We start from the raw sequence: 25,110 nt of genomic DNA, 5'->3' as shown, positions 1-25,110 counted from the left end.
TTTATACAGGTCTGAAAAGCCACGCTCTCTCTCCCTCGCTGCAAAATACTTTGGCACTTCTCTCATCCGAGGTGCTCGTAGCAGGGGCTCACCAGCAAGCGCGTACACCAGTGCACACGCTGCACGTTTGCACCAGGCTAGGGGCAGGTACAGGCAGCCCTGAAAACCAAAGCGCATCAGGTTTAAGAAGGTGTTTTTGTCCGCTGAAGGGAAAAAACTAAGGAGACCCCTGGAATCTGTTGTGTTACTGTCAAAAAGCGTGCACGGAGCTTTATCTTCTGGCTCCGAGGCAGAGCAGTAGCAGTGAAGTGGCTGCAGAAGGAGTGTGTGAAATGAACACGTGAAGAACATGCAGCAGCCCTGCAAAGCCGCCCCAGCGCAGGCAGCCTCTTCTATGTCTTTATACGCCCTTCCCAAAAAAAAAAAAAAAAAAACCCTTCGCAAGTCACAAACAATTCAGAATTCAACTAAGAAAACACAGAGTGAACCATATGGCCAGGGTGGCTCGAGTTGGCTGCATTTTCCCCCAGACAAAGAAGGGATTGAGAGTTGAAGGAAAGGAGAAAAAAAACAACTTTCCGGCTGATGAAGCTGTTGTCTGGAGGCAATGATCCCAAATCTCAAGGCTTTATTCCAGGCTCCGACTGAGACGTGATATGTCATATGATTAGCATCTTTCATATTTACAAGAGTGGTATAGGCTGCCAGTCTTTAGAGAAAGGCGAGAGAAAGAAGGGGCATATGCTGAAATGGATTTAGCATTTGAAAGAGAGAAAGGAGATCGGATAAATACACTTAAACGAGGATTTAGTTTTACTCCCGTTGAGTTCTAATGGATTGTTGATTGAGATTTTAGGGAGCTGGAACAGAGGCGGCGGCAGCAATTTGCAGGCGCTATTCACCCTCTGCTCTCGCCTCTGTCGCTGCGCTCACGGCAGCGGGCGGCGGCGCCACCTCGCGGCTCACGGGCAGGGAAGCGAGGAGGGAGCCAAGGAGGGAGGCAAGGAGGCAAGGAGGCTGCCTGCAGGGCACCCTCCTGCTCCTCGGGTGCTTTGTGCGGTGCCACAAGGGCGAAAACCCGCGGAGGGGTGTTGCTGGGGGGGGTCCGGGCAGGCACAAGCTGGAGCTGCTGCGGTTACCGTGTGGGTTTGGTCCCTGCGGCGGCCCCAGGCTGTGGGGGTGTCACTTGGCGGTGTTTGGCTCAGGTCTGGTTTAGGTCCAGAGACTGAGTACAACAAGCTCGTCACTACTTTGTTTCTGAGCTGAATAAGAAGAAAACAGATTACTGCTCATGTTTTTAGTGCTATCAGGGTGCCAGGTCCATGGCAGGTGCGAGAGTGCCTCAGAGGCTTCTGGAGAAGTTAAACAGCATCTAGGAATTGTACAAGGCCCATGCTCAGCCCACTTTTCCCCATAAATTAATCACTGAGAATCCTCATATGTTGGTATGAGTTCATACATTAACTACTGACTCCTCTATGTACCTTTGAGACACCTTATGGGTCAACTTTTGTTGGGATAAAGAAACTTTTTTTCCTCATCAGAGACAGTTTCTCACATAACACCACTCTTGCTTCCAAGACAAAATACTTCAGCTAGTTTTGAAACAGGGCCAAGTGACCTTATCCTACGCTTGTAACACACCTAGATACAGCCAACCTGCTGTCACGTAGTGTTGTTGACTTCCAAAGATTTAATAGAACATGCGATTTTCCTTGAAAAAATTGTATTAAGTCCTTTTTGTTTTAGCAACACTCCTAATTTGGCTGATTTGTAAATAGACGAGTATTGTTTTACAGTATGAGGTTATGTACAGACCTGAGGAATAACAAAATGCTAATAATACAATTACGTACTTTATAAGCTTAAAAGGATTTCAGGTATCAAGCAGTTACTTTATTCTTTAGTTTTTGTCATACAAACAAGGGATCAAAACAGAAGAATCAGGACAGAGATACAAATAAAATTTTCCCCCATTAAACATAAATATTAGATTTTCAGTAGTTCTGGTAAATTTTATAGACACACAATTCATATATTGTCTTCATAAAATATGTGCACATTTATTTTTCCTTTTTCTTACTCTTTTCTTCCTTCTCCTTTTCCTCCAAATAACACTTAAGAATGTTGTTCATCTGCTGCTCGCACTGGCTTACAAGTTGCAATCCATTTTCCCATTCTGAAAGTAACAATAAACAGGGTAATTAGATCTCACTTCACAGCACCCATCATGTAATCAGTCTGTGGTGATGAGAATACCTATTTCCAAAACCCTATCAAACAGCTATAATATTTCTAATTGGAAAATTGTTGTTCTTCAGAGTTCAGCCATTAGTGAGATGCTTCCTCTGATGCCAAGTAGGTAAAAGAAAATAATTACTATTTTGGGACCTGTTCTTGCAGTGACTCATTACCAGTCGTTTTAGGGATTGAGCACCCCTTTTGCAGTCTCCACTAAGGTCCTGTCTCTCCAAAGGGCAGGGCCTTGCCCAGCGGTAAGGAAGCGTGTGGGTTCCGGGGAGCTGGATTCAGCCAGAGTTTATTGAATGTACTTTAGACATTTGGACCTATTCTCTCAATTTTTTAGTTTAAAGAAAATTGCCAAGGCAAAAATTATGATTAAATGTATTCGTGCTTTGAGATATGAAGTGTCCCACTTCAAACAAAGGGGAAAATTATCATCTGTTTCGTGGTTTGTTTTGTTTTTTTTTTTCCAAGGTTTGTATACCCTGGGAGTGAGAGACACAGAACTAAGGGGCTGTTCAGGCATTTAAAACACCTAGCAAAGGTGCAAGTAGGTGAGAGGCATCACTAGTTTTTTTGTTTGTTTGTTTTTAGCTGTTTTTTGGTGTTGCTCTGGTGTGTAAATAAGCAGTAAACTTCTGCAAATATGCAGAAACAAGGTAAGAAACTGATCTTCAAAACCTGTTTCTTTTTGTGGCCCAGTAAAACACATGTATTCACAAGACAGTGGCCTGTAAACAAAGCAATCAGAAATTACTCAGTAAGAGGTAACTGATCTCCAGTTGCATTGTTGTTTGTTTTTGTGTTGTTTTTTTTTGTTTGTTTGTTTGTTTGTTTTTCCTAGTAACTCAGATGTTTATCATCCAAAAACAAATAAGCCCCCCCAGTTGCAGAAAGACACTGCACATTTGTCTTTCATTTATTAATTCTGCCTACCCAGAAATACTGCTCTGTGGATGAATTTGTTCGTAACCTATTCCTGCCTGGGTCTACTATGTAAAAGCAGATTGGGAAAGGACTGGAAATGCAGAAACGGGGTTCAGGTCTCCTTACTAGAGAGTGCTCTTTGTCCATCTGATGCCATCCAAAGATGAAAATTAAAGTCCCTTTACTGGATGACAAATACACTAAGTATAAAAGCAGCTTGCAATAAAACTGCAAAAGGTACAACTTTCATACTTGAGATCTACTTGCAATATACAATATATGTAGTAAATGTACAGTATTTTACATAGTATGTATACTCTACATTTTGTAGTATGTCTATTGTGTTGTATATATACTGCTGGACACAGCATATTCTACCATTTAAAAAGATGAGCTACATATTTTTGAAAATAAAGGAAAAACGTACTTTTGCAGTGATGAATTACTCTTCCCCAGAGTCTGTTCTTACTTAGGCAGGCCAGATTCCCAACAATCAACAAATGCCTCTTTGCTCTTGTTAGCGCCACATTCATTCTCTTTTCTGAGTCTATGAACCCCATTTGTCTTGTTCGTACACAGGACAGAACAATGATCTCCTTCTCAGCTCCTTGGAATGCATCTACTGTGGACACCTGCACAGCTTTGATTTCAAAGGCCTCAGAGTGTACGCTGTTAAGCAAATTCTGAATCTGTAACAAAGGAATATGGATGTCCATGAGTTCTGCTGTTCAGCAAATTGCTTGTCCTGAGCAAAAATCACAGCAGGTCTGAGTCTACACAAGATGCAAACTAAGAAACAAACTCCAAAGCATGATGAGAGTGGAACCACAGCTAGCTACAGTACGCAGTGAGCCCGTGTTTGATAAAACACTGGTCCACTCAGTGGGGCAACCATACTTTCACTTTGTCATCACAGTAGCCCATGTCATGCCTTGGATGACTGAGTAAGACACAATTCCAGCCTTGCTACATACATGTGACAAGGACAGAGAGTGGAGACATGTGCCAACTCATAACAGCTCCCAGATCATATATGAAATTAAGTACTATTTAATTTGCCAATTTTCTGGGTGTACGTATGCAAACAAAAAAGGGAAAGCATTTTTTTAAAATCAAAAATTTTGAATTAAAAGATTTTGACTAAGGAAGAAAAGATTGTGACCAGAGGAATGAAATAGTATTGTGTTGTTTGTTTTTTCTTTAAAAACAAGAATGATAGAATGAACAGATTTAAGAAAACTGTTTTACTGATGATATATTATACAAACCTTACACATTTGTGATTTATAAAGAGTAATCACACCAATTACAGATCCTTCTATTCCACTTGCAATCAGAGACTGGATAAGCTTGACTGTAAAATGAGCTTCTGCCATGTTGTAAAAGCTGTTGTCTCTTTCAGTCTGGAAATAGGCAAGATTTCTAATTTAGCTCTCGTTAACAGCAGTTAAGATGTATTTCACTGCCTAGTGACAATGGAAACAGAACAGAGGAAAACCTACAATGAAATGTTTAAAAACTTACTTGCTCTGTTCCATTAGCACTATAAAAACATAGTGTTGGAAGCCAATCCAATAAAGGACTTCTTTCTTTCTCAGAAACACCATCTATCAGATTTCCTTCATAGAAGAGCTCGTTGGCTATGGCACTGATAGCAGGATGGCATCGGTACTGTGTCCGAAGTGGTATTGTTTTATGTCCCTAAAGGATGAGCATGTAGAAAGTGTGAATAGCAAAAATTAAAAATAATTTTTAAAAAATCACTAATGCCAACATTCACTTTAACAAAGTTAGAACAAATACTGTTGCCTCTGAGTCCTCTACCTGGATTGAAACCTTACATAAAGGTCAGAAGACAAAATCTGTCATTGTTCCTCATTTCTTTCTTCTTTTACATTTTTTATGTCTCCAAATGCCTGAGCACTGTGCAAACATCATTTACAGAGAAATGTGCCAAAATGGTAACCACTTAATTCAAAACCAGGCTGAAACACTGACCCTCTGACATCTAAATCAGAACTCTTAGTGACTCCAGTAGACCTAGAACGTAACCCGTTCCTAAGGATGTGGTTAGCAGTACATACCATTAAGCAAAGCCGATCAAAGAGAGTCTGCTCCAATCCTTTTTCGTGAACACTCTCAGACCCTTGAATAGTTGGTGGCAATTGCTTAGGGTCTCCAACAAGGACTAGCTTTTCACACTGAAACCTAAATAAGATAATAAAAATAAAAAAGTTCTAAAAAGGACATTGAAATATTAGTAAGCAAAGTGCACACTGTCTTTTAACATCACAGATTGCTTTCCATCAGGCTCCCTTCTCCATCAACCCTTCTTTCCAAAGTTAAAATAAAATAGTAACTCAGGAAAGGCATCCAAGAGCAGGCCTCAATTTGTAATTACTCGTTCTCTAAGGCAAGACCTTGGAGTTTGTGTCCTAAAAAAACACCCAACTTTGGAAACTATTTGAGGTTGTGTCACTGCTAACTACAAGTTACATCTCTGCTGAAACACATAAGGGTGGCTGTACCTTGCAATAGGAAGGAGAGAAGCAGGTTCAGTCATCTGACTGCACTCATCCAGCATCACTACAGGAAACTTGAGATTATTCAAGCAAGGGAACGGGCAGGCAGCACAGGTCGCTCCAACCACTTTCACCTTTGTTATTAGCGAGAGAAAAATGGGGAGAGAAAAAGTTATGATCATTTAATAGTTAATAGTCTAATAATTAATAAAGTAATAGTTTCTTTGCAGCACGTAACTATAACTTTATCAACAGAATACACCTCCAGTAGTTCTTATCAGTTCTACGCCATGCTGTGTCATACTCACTCAGTCTCAACAAATCATATTCTAATTTCTGGTAAAAGACACTGTGCATGCACAGGGGAGGATCCAAGGTTAACATTTCTCATGCTTGGTGATTTTCTATGTTCAAACCATTCATGGATTCTTGGCTTTTGAGGCCAGAACTGGTCTGGCACAGAAAGAGTTCAGATTACACAATCCTCCAAAACCTTTTGAGCCCCAGTGGCAAAAATGGCAGCAACAACTGCTAGGGGAAGCGCAAGAAAACCCCACATTGCTCAGATATTCTTTACAGGATTTGTAAAGCAAATTCTGAGCATATTGCTCAGAAGTGCTGTACAACAACATGAATTTTTTTGAGTCTAAAACTGAGGAGGAAAGGAAAATAACTAGGACCAGAAGATTAGTCTTTTCCAGAGGAAATGGCAATTCTAATCTAAAATCCAATGCTTTGATGCAAAGTTACTCAACAAAATATATTCAAAATGTTTGGTCTTCTTGGCAGCTGACTCTCAGCTCTAGGATAGATTTAGTTCAGTCCTTATCTTTTACCTTTATGATTATATAAACTTTAGTTTCAAGGTAATAGAAGCAATGTTCAGTAATTTTTCTCTCCCCTCCTTGTAAACTACATTGGTAATATTATAACAGACTGCAATAAAGTTCAAGAAGAGTTTCCACCTCACAATTTATCATTATGTGGGACCTTCAAGTACAAGAAGTAAGACACTAAGCTATACCTGTGGAATCAAAGCTGTACTAGCCTGAACATTCATTTTGATTTTCAAAACGTTAGGAGGTTGGCAGTCTCAGGTGTGAGAGTGGCTTGCCAGTTTCTGTTTGCTGGGCCTTGTGGATAAGGCATACCGAATGCTCGCTTTCCCGTCCCATCACCATGCTGTACCTGTTGCAATATAGTTTTATTGGTCCCCAGTTTATGTTGCTCAATGCTCTTCCTTACGTATATTTTTTCAACGGGAGTTAAATCTTCTTTCAGGAGAGCAAGAAGTTCTTTCAACTGTTCATTTTCGTTTCCCGAGCCAGCATGTAAACTTCAAAAAGATGTTATAACATGCAATACAATGACCAAAAATAACAGAGCTTTCAGTGTTCAGTAAACACCCAGTATAGAAAAGTAATCATAAGATGTGCTAACCTATCCCCAAACCAGCTGAAATATACATCTGAAATACAAATACAATATAACACCTGTTTTGAAATGGGCCTTTATCCCACCAGCTCAGACCCACCACCCCAAGCAAAGATCTAAGTGTAGTAAATGGCTTCTCCAAGCTATGCAGCTGATTTCAGAGTGGATTCTTTGTGTAAACTGCCAAATCTCTCACTGCCATTATTGGGTTCTTCTCTGCTAATTTCCATTTAAAAGCATTAGCTCCATTCAGCAACAAATCAAATGCCTAAATCAAGGTAAAATTTCTCCACTGTGTCAGGGTGATGCAGGAGAACGCGTGGAGAATGAGATAGTCATATTGTAATCACATTTTGAACGACTTCAAAATAGTCATTTTACAGCATGCATACTATCATGAACCTTTCAATTGCCTCAGATCCCATAAAGATTAAAGATTTTTACCTATGAGGAAGAATTGCTTTGGTGATCTTCCTAATACTTCCCACTCTGATAAAATCTTCAAATCCAAGATCAAGTAGACTTCAAAGAAAAAGAGATAATATGCCTTAGAAAAACGTAAAAACCTCGAAAAATTTAAAAGTGGTTCAAAAGAGGCTAACAGATGCATCAGAACACCAAAGAACGCAGATGTCTACATTTTACCAGATGAAGTAACTTGGACCACAATTCAAGTAAATCAAAGTAAAAAGAATTACCTCATCATGCTTTGTCTTAAAAATGCTCAATCCTTTTATGATTCTCCTCTCATAAACAATATTCCGTTTGTACTTTCCCTTCCTACTTTTATCCTTCCAAACCATGAGGTTTAAATTCTATATTAACCTCTAACAGTTTCTTTTTCTTCTCTTGGTATTTGATGAAGCTTCCCAAGCCTGATCCTCTCCCTCCCCTCTCTCTGCTACTGCCATTTCCCAACACTTCCTGAGCATTTCTACTTTCTGACATGGGTGGATTCTCACAGGAAATTTGATGAGAGCATGAGATTAGTCCCATATAAATCAGTCTAGCCAGTCTGACAGTCTTTTAGAATAGGCATGCTGTGCAAAGGAGCAAGGGTAAAATTAAAGCCGCTGGGCAGCAATTTATAGGGGAAGAGCACAATCTCTCTTAATTGTTGTACTGGGAAGAGCAACACAATTATCATTACTGCTGAAGCACACTTTTGTCTGTTGAACATCAGTCTGTAAAATCCAAGTTCACTGTAACCTACCCCAGCAGTATCCTGTCAACGGCAACGTTCGTGGAAGAAGCAATGAGAAGTTTCCATGGAACTGCTCTTGGACCCTCCTCAGCTTCACTGCTTTCAAAGAGTTGTACTAGGAACAAGATCACAACAGACAGCAAATAGCTCTTTCCAGCTCCAAAAACACCTGGCATTTTAGAAGAAAAAGCCAAAGTTACAAGAGAAAATTGTCTACAAATTACAGTTCTGATCAATCATTATAATATAACATTATCTTGTGAAATATTGTGCCCTAACTCCTCTAAAAACATTGCATGTGCTTGCTTCAGCAGCTGTAAGTATCCAGGGACAGCCATGAGGCTTAGCCTTTGCTGCATGCATTGTTTACAGAAACTACAGAAGAGGGTAAGCTATTTTTCCTGAATTTCCTGGTTAAATAGATGCAGTACTTGTTAAGAAGTCTCATGCAACCCTCACATTGTTGAAAGAGGTACAGAATAAGGAATTTGAGATGATGATGATTTTTGGAATGACTACTAATTCTCAGTAGATTAATATACCTGGCAGCCTAACAAAATCTCATGCAATTTAAGTCTAATAATATCCGTATGAAGCCTGTTATTATTGTCAATGTATTTACTTTGCCAGGATCTTAAAACTTACATTTATGGTAACTGCATCTCAATACTGATTTAGAAATAAAAAGATCTTTAAACTAAGATGTTACTTGTGTTTTTATGCATGTTGAATACAGGTAAAGCCAGGATAGAAAGAAGGATAAAACAAGGAAAAATGCACAATGAAGATTTGGTATGATAATTTAGCAAAGCTGATATATGACAAAGAAAGTATTTTTAATATGAAAATGATAAGCGGAAGATACTAAATAAATCTAAATTTGTAAATAATTTTGTTTGCTATATACCACGTATGATTGTGATTGGGAAGATCGGATGTTCTTCCACTGGTTTGATATTTTCACATGAGGTCATCATCTGAGCTATCTGAACCAGTGATGCTGCTTGATCTGGATTCAACGAGAAAGTTTCAATCATCTTTTCAGCCAGTCCCATCGCCACTTCAGTGCTGACAGGTCCATGCATCATTGTGCGCTCCAGGCTCATGGCAGGTGGAGTAAATTTTCTTTTGTTGACTCTCTTAGCAGGTTTCTCAGAATCAAGATTCCTAAGAGAAATATAACAGTTAAAACAGTATGTATGTATGAATTGCATTGCATGGTTCTGACATTTCCACACACCTGATGTCAAAATGCTGAGACTTTACAGTTAACAGTTGACATAAATAGAATTTGCTGTCCCCTGCACTGTAATACGTGCCTGGGGTGTATATTCCTGCTCCTTATTACTTCCCTGGTTGAGAACTGGATCATATAGATCAGGCTTTTGGCTTTTATCTTACTTAATATGAGGTTATGCCTTCAATCTGACTCACTCTGAGGCTGTGAGACTCGCAGAAATTAAGAGTGGTAGAATCACAGTCAGAGGCAGCAGGGGTTCATTTAAATACTTGTTTGATACTGTGAACCATAAGCAGTCTTGGGAATATCCCCACGCTGCTCTGATTCTCTCTCTCTCTCTCTTTTTTTTTTTTTTTTTTTTTAAGGTTTTGCATCAAGTAATTCTAAAAGTCGGGAAGAAAAACCAGTTACAGTGAACCCCAGTGAAGTAGCTCCATTATTATAGTACAGTCACTATTGTTTTATCAGTCTAATGGTCATAGTGATACCCAATATTGATCTCTAGGTTCTGAAATGTGGGCTGCTGCTAAGTTGAAAGAAAATACTTAAAATCCATGAGTTACAGTTAAGCAATTAATATATTTTCAATTCTCGTCCTTTGCATTGTTTTTCTAATTTTAATTTTCCTTGTCTTCTTTTTAAAAGGGCAAACACAATGCTATTCTTGCTGTTTTTTTCTGTACTTATTTATGCATTGCAAGTTCACATTGTCACTGAAATAGTAACTTACATTTTTAGTAGATATGGTATTAGTGGTAAAGTAGATGGATTGAAGTATTCCTCCATATTTCTTAAAGATGTAAGCTCACCACTAGCATTACAAACTAGCAACGCATGAACAGATACTGAAAAGGGCACAGAAAAATAAAATTAGGAAAAAATTAAATAAGCCAAAATTTCAAATCAGATAGAGAAATTAATTACAAATTGATGAAAGAATAATTAGGCCCCCTCAAACTGAAATCAAGCTAACCCAGTTACAAGTCTGATTGAATATTATAGAGAGACCTATTAGTACTTCTTTTTAAGGTGTGCTAATTTGAAGCATTTGTGATTCCAACATTAGAAACCTTCTGGGATGGAAGTTTAGGTAAAAATCCTTACTCTTTCTAAAAACACCTGAAATATTTCAGAAGGCTTTGAGATTTAGGAGATGAGCTTTGCAAGTAAGCGTTCTGTACCACAATGGTTAAATAGTTCTCTTAGAAAAGACAAGACAGAAACATTATATCAACAATGGGCTAAAGTTCCATCTAGCCAATTTCCAAAGTGCCCAAAAATGAAAGCCTAGGGAGAGCGTAAGAACTGAACAAGTATTTAATGAAATTTTTGCTGAGTTCTCTAACAATATCATACTGTTCTGGGGCTCAGGGACTGGCTAAGTGAAAAGGGCTTTCTAACACATTTAGTAACACATACACCTCTATTTTATTTTTGTTGATAATTGGTAACAACTATGCATTACTTAAAGCATTATTTTCATTGAACTTAGAGTTTTAGTTTTACAATGATAACAGAATTATGAAATAATCTGCAATTATGACCACAAAGAATAAATATGAAACCCTGTGGTTTAATAGAATGAAGACTATATGTTATGTAACTATATGTTAACTCTTCTAGACCCTCACAGCTTGTGAGATCCAGTCCTACAATTCACACTCAGGGAACAAACAAAACAAACTCCAATCGCATTTCAAGCCTGTGATTTTGATAGCAAGTATGCCCACAAAGAACTCGTATGCCATTGTATTTATTTTTCTGAATGTAATTCAGAACAAGAGTTTAATGTAGGTTCACTGAATTATGCTTTGCGGGAACTCTCCATCTAATGAGTACATCGAAAGAATAAAAAGATTAATCTGTTAACTTAAAGCACTCAATTAACCTGATTAAAGTTGCAAGAATAAAGCCTCTTGTATCAAGCACACAATTTTCACATTGCATGAAAAGAAAGCAAGCAGAGCTAACTTGATCTTTCTCTCCCTTCCCATCAATTTAGTTTGATTCAACAGCAAAAATAAGTAACTTAAAAAATAAGCTACTAAAAAAACAATACTGTGAATTAAATCACTTTTTAGAGCTGAGAAATTCACATCTCATCCTTCATAGCTGGCTGTTTTTCTCACAATAATAGCTGCTTCCCACAATTCTAAATTATTTAGTGTACAACTTACTATTTGATTGCCAGTTTGAGGGGTAGTAGCCTTTCAGTGGTAGCAATTCTACTTCGTTGTTAGAGGATGGTCCAAAGAAGGCGCTACATGCAATGAAAGTATCAAGGGGATCAAAGTTCAGAGTCTTCGAAACAACCCAAATATCATCTGTCAAAATAATACACAGTTCTCATAAGCTTTTCTTTAAAAGACAGCAGTAGGAAAATGAAGCCAGACAAAATAGCCAAACATTTACTATGTTGTAAATTAAACTATCACTAGTGTGACATTAGGAAGTATTAGAAAGTCTTAAATATGTGCTCGTTTGGTTCTAAAAGAATGAAAAAAAAATATTTTTTTCTAGTACTTCCTGTCTGAAACTGCTGGTAACAGTATAGAGCTCTCCCAAATGCGCTTTGCATCATGTTACCCATGTTGAGAGTGTTTGGAGCAAATCACTTAAGTATGCTACCAGTCTAGTTAACCATTTTTTTTCTCTCCCGATTCAAAACCAACATGTATTGCAACCTACAAATGTTCTGTTTTGTCAGGCACAGCTGCTGGGACTAAAGCTAACTGCACTATTCCTGTACTACATATGTTTGCCTGTAACAAAAATGACCAACAAGTTATTCATACACAGGATAAAGTTTTGCTTATGCAGAGCTTCAGAATTTAGGTTACAAAAACCTGATCTGTCACAACATTTCAGGAGTCTATATAAAACATTCTCAAACATGTTTGTTTTTCCCTAATTTCCTTTACATAATCTTCTAGAGCAAAATTAACAAACTAGTAAGATAAAAGTATCAATTCAACACACTTCACCTTTTCATGGAATTCACGCACTCTAAACCTAAGGACATGGAATTTGCTTTTTTTTTTTTTTTTAATTATTTGAACATTTGCAAAAAAAGATGAAATAAGATACTTCATTGCCCTTCTAGAATCATACTTGCATTCTCGGAGTTCTCATGCATTCAGAAAAGGGATTGAGGTTTTAATTAGAATTCAGAACTTCAAAAGGCACAACATGAATCTAAACATGGACTATTCTTCCAATGCTTAAGGTTCGCTTACCTTTGCTATAGATAGAATAATGCTCCTTTCTGCTTAGTTTGAGGTACAATTTATTTTTAGAATCACCATCAAATTTCGCATGTACATTCATAAATTTCTTTAACTTACTACACCGTTGTGTTTGAATTTCATATGCTTTCCTGTTAAATTGTAATTTTAAGAAAAAGCGTGTAATTAATTTCAGGCTCCCAAACGAAAAAATAAGAAAGCCCCACAGACAGGACCAAATTATACCCCACAGACATTGGCTGTTCATCTTGTTATATTAGTTGAGATGCATATATTTAAATCTTGCTGAGAAGTACTTCTCTGATATTCAGCGCAGTTAAATTCTTTCCCTGACAGTTAAGCAGCACAGAGGAGCCTTAGAAATAAAACTCCAACATTACAATTAGAATATGTATGTTATACATCTATTTTGAAAAGCATCACTAGGAGAATAAATCAAAGTCTATTGCAAATTCTCTTACGAAAGATTAAATGAAGGGTAATTCAAACACAACCCATAAGGGTTTTCATTAAGTAGCTGATAAAACTGATGGTAAGCAGTTTTGATTCTTGCTGAAAAGAGTACTGACCTGAAATGCCACTACTGCGAGAATTAATCCTTCACTTATTTGGCTTTTACACTTGTACACAGAACTGCAAGCTCTTTAAACACAGTTACTGAATGTACCTGTTAAATGTTCTCGAAATCCAGAGTTACTAGAATTCTTATAAATCCTGCAATTCACATAACAGGTTTATATCATTTCGGAATACCTCACCAAAAGCTGGCATCCCTCAAAGACAGAAATCTTTTGACTTCGGAGGTACGTCCCAATACTTTTTATATCATGAAGCACTACACTAGGCCTGGATTTTATCTGTGCAGGATTTACTTCTTCTATCCACTTGAAAAATGAACACCGCTCAGCTCTTGGGGCATCACAGGCATAGAACAAACGACCCTAGGAAGGAAGAAAGAAAAAAAAAAAAGAAAGCAAAAAAAGACAATTAACACTATAAAATGAACAAGCAGAAAGGAAAAGTAAAGCACATGATCAGTACCAGCTGCTATACAAATAAGCAGATAAAAATCTGAGATTTCAGCATATTTAGCTGAAAAAATAAGGGTGTTCTGTGAAATTCGAAGTTTCCAAAGCCAGCCTGCATAATCATGGGTTACAAAAATCCAACATAACCTAAAAAAACTATGAATTCAAGATTTTCACATATACAAAACACTTTCTGAGTGGAAAGAGCTATTACATCAGCAGTGCTGGACATGAGCAGATACTGCAACTGGTCTTAAAAGTGATCTCTAACACATCACTTTAAGCTATAATTGTAAATCATGCAGAATTGCCCGGTAACTGTTCAAACCATATGGTCTACATGACAAACAGACAAACACCCGGAACTGTAAACAAGCAAGGAATAAAAAGCACCTTGTTTTGACCTTCTTTTTTCACAGTAACAAGCTTTGCAGGACGCATATGACTGCAGAGTAGGACACCGCTTTCTTTGCTCTCACTTTGCCCATCTTTCAGTGAAGTGTAAAATGATACATCCACTTTGGAAAGAGCATTGTGTAATCTTTGTGACAACTCAAAAAGCATTATGTTTAAATGTTCTTGACATAGAAAGGAGAATAAAAGAGCAATTAGTACAGCCCTGAAATGCTTACACAGGTACACAGCATTCAAATACATTTCACTTGAAACTTTCATTTTTAAACAAAAATGAAAATACTTAATCTGAGTTCTAAAAGAACCCATGTGGCCTGCAAACTTCACATTCTGCACATAAAACCAACTTGTTCTAACTGCCTTACATTCATACAAATCATGTAACTCCAAACGATACAAACACTAAATAAATGTACATTAAAAAAAAAAAAAAAAGAAGTAGCAGCAGCTGAGGTAGGACCATAGACTGGTAAACAGGAGCAAGGTTACATAGTTGAAAAGAAGAGTATTGATCTTTTGTTTTGTCTTTACAATTTCTGGTATAGGCTGAATATATTTGAGTATTTTTTATAGATAGATATGCAAATCCAAATGCTAACAGTCCTTCCAACAGATGATGCTGACGATCTCTCTCCCTCTCGCCCTGTTTTGTAAAGCTTCAGAAATACATTGCTTAAAAATGACAGCATTTTATACTGCATGGTGTTAGACATACCTGTCAAAGCAGCTTTAAAAATCTGTTTGTAGTGAACATGAGACTGAAATACAATTGGTATGGCAATCTTTCTTTTAGGAAGATTAGCATATTTTACCTTGTCCACATTAGGAAAAGACAACTCAGAAACTGTTATTTCCTAAAAAACAACAACAATTAAAAAAGAACTGTTAAAAGTTTTCAAAACCCTGAGTGAGACAAATTTGGATAAATGGCTACCGTACAGATGCACCAAAAGTAGTTTTTCTTCTCTTTTTCTTTTTTTTTTTTCCCCAAGTGTATATTGGATTCTCAATAATGACTATAACCAACAGAAAAATTTCAGGGCCTCGTTCTGCAACCAGAAGTTTCAAAATGAAGCCTGCTGAAGAAGAACCAGTTTTCTAAAAGCAAAATATAATCTTCCTTTTCACAAATTTGTGGATTTTGTTAACTGGAAGTACATAAACTCAGTAAGACTGCCAACAGCAGTAAAATTCAGTACGCATGGAGCTGCAGCAGGGTGAGCTTGAGCTATCATTTAGGATGTACGCCGAAGTTAAAATTTGGCCCTGAAAGAACAGCCTGCATTTTTAAAAACACAGTTTTTTGATTCTTTGTTTTGTTTTGTTGTTGTTGTTTGTTTTTTTTCCCCCAATTTACTCCTTTTTTTTTTTTAAATAGTCTACCGTTCGCAAACAGGTGCACTAACTGCTGATTTTTAGGCCCTTATTCAAGGCCATAATTTGCTTTTTCGTGATTAAAACTGATGATGTTTAAAATATTTCAAAATTAGAGACTATGCTTTGAAGCAAGATATGGGCATTCACGAAAATGTTGCTCTTTCGCAATTAAGAAAAACACTTCTTAAAAACATATTCTTGCAAATCAGTCCAATGGATTTTGTTTCATCTTCCTGCCATCAACATTTGGACTAGAAGTCTAAATCTGGTGCCAATGTACACCAAGGAATTACCTTTGCAAAGGATTAGTCACATCACCTAAAAAAAATCATTAGCAGCTGCTGTTCTGCAGCAGAGACTCTTGAGTTACTACACATATAGAACCATTTCATCCAATCATACTGATAATATCTTGCAGGAAGTCGGAAAAAGGAATTGCTTTGTCCAGAAAAATGTGTTTCTGTCAGTTAAACTATCTGCTTGAACAGTTACACACCTGGACATCTCCTGTTACAGTGTGGCAGCTCAGGTGACTTAACACCTTTTGTGTAGGCTCACCTAAAGGAGCCTGACTTAAGTGCAGAGAAAGTAACTTCCTCTCTGAAATCGAATCTTGGCTGCTGCTCTTTGCACCACATTTACCAAGCATGCTCTTTGCTGTCTGCAGAGGCGCTGGGCCGGGAGCGTTTTCATTCACAGCGCTGCTCTGGCTCTCTCCTGTGTCACCCAGCAGCATTCCGAGGATGCTCTCAGGACAGATGCCATCCATCACTTCCACATCATCGCTGTTTTGAGTTATCAAGTCACACTGAGCACTGCTTTGATATTTCAACCACTTGCTTTGTCTACAGTGCGAAGTCACATTAGGGAACACCGGCTGTACAGATTCCCTTTGTCTGTCTTCCATATACTCTCCAAACACGGAGGTTTCATAATTCCTGTCCTCAGGGCCAGGAGCACTGATAGGAAACACTGCTGACTTGCTGCTAAAACTGACGGCTGAAGAACCAGAAGATTGCTGACTCTTCTCACTGTCGGTTAGAAAAAATTCCACATTGGGAATCTTCTCAGTGGCAGGAACAGTGACAAGTGGAGTTCGTGTTTTAACTGTGGGTTTGAGTCTTGCAGGGCTGCGTTCCTCTGGATAGCTGTGTTTCTCCCATGCTGTAGAGCAAATACGTCCCATAAGTAACTCGTAGCACTTCCAGATAGCACATTAATTTCAGATGCACAAAAAACTATGATAAAGAAAGAATTCCAAGCTCTTCGTTTTACATCCTGACTTCTAATTGACAAGCTCTTTTTACTGTGCCTGTAGAGTGCCCTACTAAATTTCCATATAAAATGAGTGATTTCAAATGTGATCCTTTAATATGTAAATCCATATATCCCAAACACATTTCTGCAGGCACTCTACTTAATAAAAGTAAATGGTTGGTAGAAATTATTTAAACATTAATTTGCTTTGGAGGTTATTAAACTGATATTGTTGGTAGGTCAGTGACAGCTGCCATCTGGAAAGCAATCGGTTTAACATCTCTTCCTTTTTCCAAAAGAATCACCCACAAAACTGTGCAAAATTAATATTAACCGATGGGGATCAATACATTCCTAGTACCACAAGCATCCTGTTGGCTAAATTCATTATCAATAAGAAGTGACAGTCAATGACAGGTGTCCACGTCATCACTGGAAGTGGGTCAGCGGGCAGCTGAATATGGATTTCAGCTAAAGCAGGTAAATGAATGAAAACATTACTATGAATTAGAAGCTTAGCTTACAGCCTTTTTCACCCCTGCACACTGGAAGATTTATTATTTTTTTTGAATAAAACTACATCATTGTACTTAAGTTTCTATCAGGAAAAAACAAGAGGGGATGCAGGGTGGGAAGTATGGAATCCCATGCTAATTCAGCTAATTTGGAAATAAAAATAAAAATAAGAGCTTAAAAACTGAAACACACATATGAAAAAATATGTAACAAACACAAACTGAACTCTACAGTTACCAGGACGTATCTCAATGTATTTTCAATGCCCAGATTTTTTATAGTGCAACTCAGTGTGCTTCAAAAATCATCAAACATTTCCTAGAAAAACAATGTAAACTGCAATTAGAATTTCTTACTGAAAACATTTGCTGAAAGTTCAGAATCACTTGGAAGGTTCCTGTGAATCAGGGGGGTCTGGATGTCCTGAACAGTTCCCTTACTTCCTGAAGCTGGAGAAACTGGGGAAGTCAGTTGTACTGATGAAATCACCTACAGAATGAAGGATTAACAAGGCAAGTGAATGACTGGGTAAAAACCAAAACGCAAGAAACAAACACCCCGACGATAGCTCTTTTGTCACTTTTCTCTCTCTTGTCGTTCTAGACAAATAAAACATCTCTCAGAGTTGAGGTAAAAAAGTAACAAATAAAACATGAAGTTGCTGCTATGAACAGACAGAAACCCCAAAAGATCTCCAATAGACAGTTAGCTCACACCTTGTCAGCTTCCCATGATGACCACTGCATTTGTCCCGGATCAGAACATGAAGGTGAGCCTGACATTACCCACGGTGGAACTTCAGAGTGTGCATTCAGTGCCAGTGCTAGGAAAAATATGCAAAGGACAGAAGTCATGCAGAATAACTGTTCTGAGGCCAATCACTGCCATTCTACTTTTACTTTCACTTACGGGACAGATCTACTATCGATTCTTTAATAAAGTTAGACTTCTTTTCAAAATTCTCCTCTCCAATAAAGTTGGTATCATCCTCATGAAGCCTTCCTGAACCTGGAGACTGTACCAAGAAAGTATAAGTAAAAACTTGTTAGAAATTAAACTTTTAACCTCTTTATACACAGTATCTTTGTGCAAAGACCCTCTTTCTAATTATAAATTTCAGTATCTCTAGCCCATTCTGGAAGTTTAAAAAAAAAAAAAATCAATATATATACAGCAATAGAAAAATAATATTTTATTTAATGTTTCATCTCGTGTTTCTTTACATCCGTGAGGAATAATAATAATTCTTGTAGTCCAAGAAGGAAAGTTTTAACCCCTGTTTTGGAACCACGTAGAAATTAAAGACAAAATTTCCAATCCAATCAATTATACAGTTATCATCTGAAAACAATCATTATAAAAGCTCCTTGCCATTTTTTCACTTCGAGGTATCTGTTTTGTTGTTTTTTGTTGTTGGTGGTTTTTCAAGTGAAATTGATCACAGAATCAAAAAACAATTTACATCTTGCAAACACATATTCCTGTGACAAAGACGAGTAAAAATAATCATGTCTAACTGCAAAAGTTTGACCACAAAGTATTACACTTGATTCTTAGTCATTTTGATATGATTGTGTTACTCTAAAAGTGAATTCTCTTTTGTTCTACGTTTTCAGGACATTTTCTTGCAATAAGGTCAATGAGAATAACTTTGAAAAAAATGTTTTACCTGGCTGAAGTCAGAAAGAACATAATTGCTTGAAACCGGAGGTGACAGAAATCTCTCAGCTGCAAACTGCATATTATCTGGGTACTGCTGCCATCCCAGCTGCGAGCAGGGATTCCTCAACATTATCTCACTAGCTGCTGATCCCTTTATTTGGTGCCCTTGAAACTCAACAGGCTACACAATACATTGGAATTATTAACTGAAAATAAGTACTGTTCAGGAACTACCTACAACCGAAAAAAAGTACTTTTCATAAATATAACAAAAATAATCTCTGAAACTCGGGAAAGAGGAAAAAAATACCCCGTGCTTTTGAAGGTATGTTTCCCTTGCTGACCTACAACTCAGCACCAAGAAAGTTTTTGTGCCAATCTGTCAACAGCAAATTGTGATATTCTGACATAATGTGCGAAGCCTTACTTTCATATTGTAAAATTTAAGTTTAAACTACCAGTGGAAAACATCTCACAGAAAAATGCACTAAAATGTGATCTGAGAAGCCAGTTATGAAACTGGTTAAATATTTATTAGGACTTATTGTAATGTATTGAAAGTAGTCAATGGCTTGAAAGTTAAGAAATGCTATTAATTGCACTTCTGTTCCACAGAAACTGTACCTTTGGTTGGCAGTCAGATGTCCTAGGGTCTCTTTGGCACAGTGCTACTGGTGGAATATACAAGTCAGTTTGCTGTAATAAACTGTCCACACAGTTGGGCTGCTATAAAAGTATCAAAAGCTAATTAGTCTAACAGCTTAATAACCTCTTAAGGTGAAAAGTTAAGCCAATACATCTGAAGATTTTTCCAAAGACCTGATCTATTTATCCAACAAAAAATGTTTTAAATTACAGCTTTTCATTAGAAGCCCAGAACAGTCCACAACATGATAATAAACTGTACTTGCTACTCAAATGGAAAATGAGAAGCAGAATTTAATGTAAAATCTTTCTTTCCCTTTGGAAGTGATTGAAAGAGAAAAACTGTTAATAGAATAGCACACAAATTGGTGTGATGCATCAAGCACAAACGATTGCTGCTGTATATCAAGCCAAATACTAAAAATTCTACATTACTAAAAATTCTACATTCAAAACGATGATGAAAGAAAAAAAAAGGTAAAAGAAGATGAGGTAGGGAAGTATTAGACCTATTAATGATGTGATACTAAACATAACTAGATATTACAATTTGCATTGTGTTTCTTGTCAGACTTTTAGCCTCCTGAACTAGCAGTCAGGTCTGCAAGGTGACTTTTTTTTTTTTATCTTATCTATCAGCTTCTTAGTTGATGCCACTAAGCAATTTCCAGCTCAACCCCTATAGTTTGATAAACCAGGAATTGTATTTAAGAAGCCTCATAGAAAATGAGTTTATTTTGTAGCAACTGATATATATAATTAAAAAAAATAAATAAATTACCAAAACACCTGAAGAATCAATGCATGAAGATGCCTCTATACTTTCTGAGTAAGGCATTTCTGAAAACTCGTTTATAGCTACGAGAGACAGAAAAGCATAATAAGACACAGCTGTCATTTGACACGAAAACTTCTGAATAATTACTGTCTTTGCAACCCTTACCCATAAAAATAATTGCAGTTAAGATCAACTGAACTAAAGAAAACAGGGAAGCAGATTTGGAGGGCACATCGTTGCCTAAGTGCTAAACATTGCACGGTGATGTAACCTTCATAACACATCACTACAAAACTATGACTTCTGAATATCAACTGCCCAGCAGGAGAGATAAGAGTACAGAAGTCAAACAGGTAGAGTCAGACATAAAACAGAAGCTAACCTAACCTTCATCTGCCACAAGTGGTTCAAATATCTCTTTAGAAGTCTCTGCTTCATATACCATGCTATTATTTTCCTCCATCTTTTGTAAGCTTTCTAATGCTGTGCTATGTTGAGACAAACCTCTTAGAAGAGCGATATTGTTTACCAAGTCAGGAAGATCTGATGAATTTTCAGCCATTGCTGTGCATTTCAGGCAATCCATTCCTATTCTTTCACCTTTGCAGGCTTCGTGAAGGGCATTTATGCTCTCTACATTTTCAACCTCAGTTTCACCTATTTCTGCTTCCTCTGGAGCCGAATGGCCTTTTCCTAAAGGATAGATAGCACTTCTGGAAACAAGAGTGTCTTCCTTGCATAAAATGCCAAATACATTTTGATGATCTTCTGCAATATATTGAAATAGGCCACGGCAAGGATCAGATTGTTGTGACAAAGCCAGCAAAGGACTACCTGGTTTAGTGTCATCACTCTTAGTACCCCAGAAATGTTCTAGATCATTATCTGGGGATTTTGTACATCCAAGCTGCATAACATCTTCTTCAGTCCTTTTCTCCACCGTAGAAATTATTTTGCTGGTAGTAATACATGGGATGCTTTCAGTGTTCTCAAACATACCAGATTCAGGGTGACACTCAATAACATTTGTGTCATCAGGCAAAAGATCAGAGTGTTTGTTTTTTATCCCTGGCATGCCATTAGCAGTATTTGCTGTGCAGCCATCAAGATCATCCTTATTGTTCATGGCTTTGACACTCAGCTGGTTTTCATTCATCTCTATTAAGTTGTTTCTCTCATCCAAAAATTCCACTGTGATTTGGGTTTGGTTTGCAGAGTCCTCCACAATTCTCTCTCTCTCTCTAACGCTGTCACAAAGCTGCAATGGTACTCCTGCAGCACAGGTATTTCCATCACTCTCTCTGTCCAATGTTGAACATCTGATTTCTTTCTTTTCACAGCAAGAATGAAGCCTCAATGCAGTATTTTGTGCTACATCTCTCTCTAAGCTGTCTGGACTTTTTGAAAGCACATCTTCCTCAGGGAGCTCTTTCATATTTCTTTCACACTGGAGACCATCATCTGTGTCACTAAAATCAAAAGCCTCCAATAGATTAAAGTTCACCTGCATTATCTGCTCATCTTGTCCACAGTCTTTGTCACGTGTACTGAATTCCTCCTTCACAATTCCACTTTCAGTCAATGTTATGTCCTCAGAAACCCCCAAGGCCCTATGCACTCTTTCTGAGCTTTGCTGTGGCTGAAGGTGACTTTCTGACTTGACAGATGAATTCTCCTGAAGACCAATAGTCACCAAATGCTCTCTGTGTGTGGAGAGATGTGTTTCAAAGATGGTAGGACTTGTAGAACGAGAAGGGACAAACTGGCTTTCATGTAGTCTATTTATGGTGGATTCAGATAGGAAGGAGCTATTTGTATTGCAGGGATCCCATAAGTCTTGACTTAAATTATTTGCCTTTTCGCCATGTCTTTGTCCGGTGACTTCTTTATCACAAGGTTCAGACAAATTTAGAAGCGTTTCAGCATTCCATCCCTTTTTATCATTTACAGTTTCCTTTGTAGAATTCATGTTCTGAATATTTTGAGCAAGTCTTTTGTCAGAGTTGCCTGAAAAGGCAGGTAGAGTTGTACTCTTTGGGTTACACAAACTATTCGTGTTTTCTGGTACTTGAAATCTAGAAAGACGTTTGGTGACTTCAGGTGTTGCTTCCTCTCTGCAAGCCTGTGTTGTTTTAGATTTCAGAAGAGCTATTATCTGTGCCGTGCTCCTGATGTTCTGTGACACTGCCCCACGACCAGTTGTCTGATTGTAAGATTTGGTGTGGCCAGTAATGAGAGGAGATTCTGGCTTCACAATGGACTGATGAGAGCTTCTCTTCTCTATTTCGTTACACGTATCAAGAAACTGAGGCGAAACCAGTGAGAAAGACCCATGGTCTCTATTGTTATTTGTAAGCTCATCGTCATGAAAGTCTGTAGATAGCTTTGTTTCTGCATTCTTCTCACCAATAGTAGAAAACAATGGAGAGGTAATACAAAACTTGGATGGAAAAATACCCTGACACTGCTTAGATGTAAATGATGTTGCTGGGTTTTCTTCATCTTCCATTGTTGGTGTTTTCTTTTCAACTTGGCGTGGCCCCTGGAAACCCTAGGAGAGGAATTTAAAATTAGTTTTACTCAGAAATCAGCTTCACATTTTGTAAGAAAAAAAGCTGAAAATACAGCACACTCCATAAAACATGTTCTGATCAGATAGCACATGCCGATTCCACAGGTGTATACAAGTAATCTCAATCCCTTGCAATTTTCACAGCAGCCTTAGCAGTAATAATCCTGCTAAGCTAAACAAAGACTTAGTAAACTTGGCAAAAAGTAGCTACAACCACGAACATGTCCTGACTTACAGTTCCAAAAAAAGCAAGAAAACATTATTGATATATTTACTATTCAATTAAAAGATGTGATCTTTGTGTTTTAAAATACATGTCAATATCAAACAACTTTTTGGAGAGACATACCGTAAACTTCCTTTTCAAGCCAACAGACAAATGTCTTGAGGGTAGAATACCAGGCTTTACACCATTTCTATTCACTTCTATTATTTCTGCTTTCCTTGGCTGATCTTCACAAGGTTTTTCATTCACTTTTACTGCTTCAACTGTGATCAAATATCGTTCGCTTTCTAAATTGTCTCCAGCATTCACCTGGAAAAGAGAGAGAAAGAAGCAGTATGTACATAATAGTGCCATATGAGAAATTACACGTCTTCTAAATATTGTGAACACTGACAGGTAAAAAAAAATCTGAAGTGTTATATTTACACTCAGCACATCACAATGTCATATAGTTAAAATTAAATAATACTGGAAGAGACTAGCATCTAGTTTCAAAATAAGCTCATTTAATATATTACTGCAATACACTGCTTCTACCCAAAAGAAATATAATTCTGTAAGTCCCCCACAGTGGCTCTGGAAGAGCACTGGTAGGGCTTATCAACAACTGGAAGCTGTGTTAGCTTTCCGTTGCTTACACTGTAGCATCCTTTGATGATATTTACAACAGAAAACTGCCATATTGCTAGGGAAAAAGCGCTACCATAATAACCAGACAAAAAGGAGTTTGAAATGCTTCCTGAAATGCAAACCACAATCCTAAGCATAGAAAAGTATAAGAAAAAATATACCTGGGATTTTATAAACATACTGTCCAGACATTGTCCTTCATCATCAAACAGGATTGCCTGCAAGGATTAAAAAAAAAAAAAAAGAATTTTAAATAATCAGTTTTATTTCACAGATCAACCAAATCGCCACTGAGCATCCACAGCAGCAGACGCTGTGACAGAGCATTAAGGCTGAGTTCTTCACCTTATTTCCTCCAGGTCTCATCCTCAGAGTTCCATCCTGCCACGTTTTTGATTTTTTCATTTTTTGGTGAGTGTACAATACCTGGTTTAAAAGCGGGAAACGTTGAAACAAGAAGAAGTAAGAAAACGCTTAAATAACACAGCAGCCATACCGTCATTTAGTTTATTTTTCCTTAGTCGCAGGGGGTGCAAAAAGAGACTTACAGTAAATTCTTGCGAAGACATTGCTCTGGCAGCACAGTCACCTAACAGCTCCTCGTGCAAACGTTCACATCTTCACATCTTCGTACCGTCTGAGCGATGGGGAAATGTGCAGGGCGAACCAGGAAAACGTGTATACAGAGAAACAGGTGTCAGATTGTTGGTTTTTTTCTTAAAAGACGCAGATAGGAGGCAACGTAAAGGCAGAGGGATGCATACAGCTGATGAGGACATTTCAAAGACGCACTTTAGCCATAACGTCATGCAAAGCCTATGGGCAAACACGGTGTTTTTATAGACATTAACGCACTTTATACATTTGAGGGGAAGTAATTTGCTTAAACGAACAGCTGCTGGCTAGAAAAACCTGCGGCGACCACGCTGCGGCTCAGAACCCGCCAATTTATGCCACAGATGTTTGCCAGGAGCCAAAATACCATTATTTTTCTGTCAGAAACAAACAAACCCAGAAGCCGTTAAGCCGTTAAAGCCGTTAACCCCCCCCCCCCGCCCACCTGAGGCGGCCGCTGCCCCCGCCGCGCTCCGAGCTTCCCGCCACAGCGCGCGTGACGTCACCGCGCCCCGCCGGCCGCCGAGGAAAGCCCCGGTGCCGCTAGGCCACGCCCCCTACCCCTTAGCCACGC

At 38.0% G+C, this 25,110-nt stretch overlaps 1 protein-coding gene across 13 annotated transcripts; it reads right to left on the bottom strand.

Annotated features, from left to right (window-relative positions):
- Positions 1 to 1,180: 1,180 nt before the first annotated feature.
- On the bottom strand, positions 1,181 to 25,103 carry ZGRF1 (zinc finger GRF-type containing 1). 13 transcript variants are annotated; one of them, XM_038178366.2, is made up of 29 exons: positions 24,982 to 25,103; positions 24,470 to 24,558; positions 24,267 to 24,347; positions 24,083 to 24,139; positions 23,415 to 23,600; positions 20,881 to 23,044; positions 20,497 to 20,573; positions 19,695 to 19,796; positions 19,078 to 19,251; positions 18,318 to 18,423; positions 18,125 to 18,231; positions 17,765 to 17,897; positions 16,132 to 16,799; positions 14,974 to 15,112; positions 14,238 to 14,422; positions 13,570 to 13,757; positions 12,808 to 12,947; positions 11,749 to 11,895; positions 10,302 to 10,416; positions 9,239 to 9,498; positions 8,341 to 8,446; positions 7,572 to 7,649; positions 6,882 to 7,029; positions 5,700 to 5,827; positions 5,256 to 5,379; positions 4,696 to 4,872; positions 4,440 to 4,574; positions 3,599 to 3,860; positions 1,181 to 2,179 (listed from the first exon to the last, which is right to left on the bottom strand). In XM_038178366.2, the coding sequence occupies exons 2-29, from the start codon at positions 24,488 to 24,490 to the stop codon at positions 2,064 to 2,066; spliced, it is 6,324 nt and encodes a 2,107-aa protein (XP_038034294.1). In that variant the 5' UTR covers positions 24,491 to 24,558; positions 24,982 to 25,103; the 3' UTR covers positions 1,181 to 2,063. The 13 variants fall into 13 exon arrangements, with proteins under 13 accessions (XP_038034294.1, XP_071892979.1, XP_071892978.1 ...); XM_072036878.1 differs by having other exon boundaries at positions 1,183 to 2,179; positions 6,939 to 7,029; positions 8,341 to 8,500; positions 24,982 to 25,102; XM_072036877.1 differs by having other exon boundaries at positions 1,327 to 2,179; positions 8,341 to 8,500; positions 19,695 to 19,793; positions 24,982 to 25,102.
- Positions 25,104 to 25,110: the final 7 nt, after the last annotated feature.

This window comes from Anas platyrhynchos, chromosome 4, assembly GCF_047663525.1.
Source record: "Anas platyrhynchos isolate ZD024472 breed Pekin duck chromosome 4, IASCAAS_PekinDuck_T2T, whole genome shotgun sequence".
Classification (NCBI taxonomy): Eukaryota; Metazoa; Chordata; class Aves; order Anseriformes; family Anatidae; genus Anas; species Anas platyrhynchos.
This window is presented reverse-complemented; position numbering and strand designations above follow the sequence as displayed.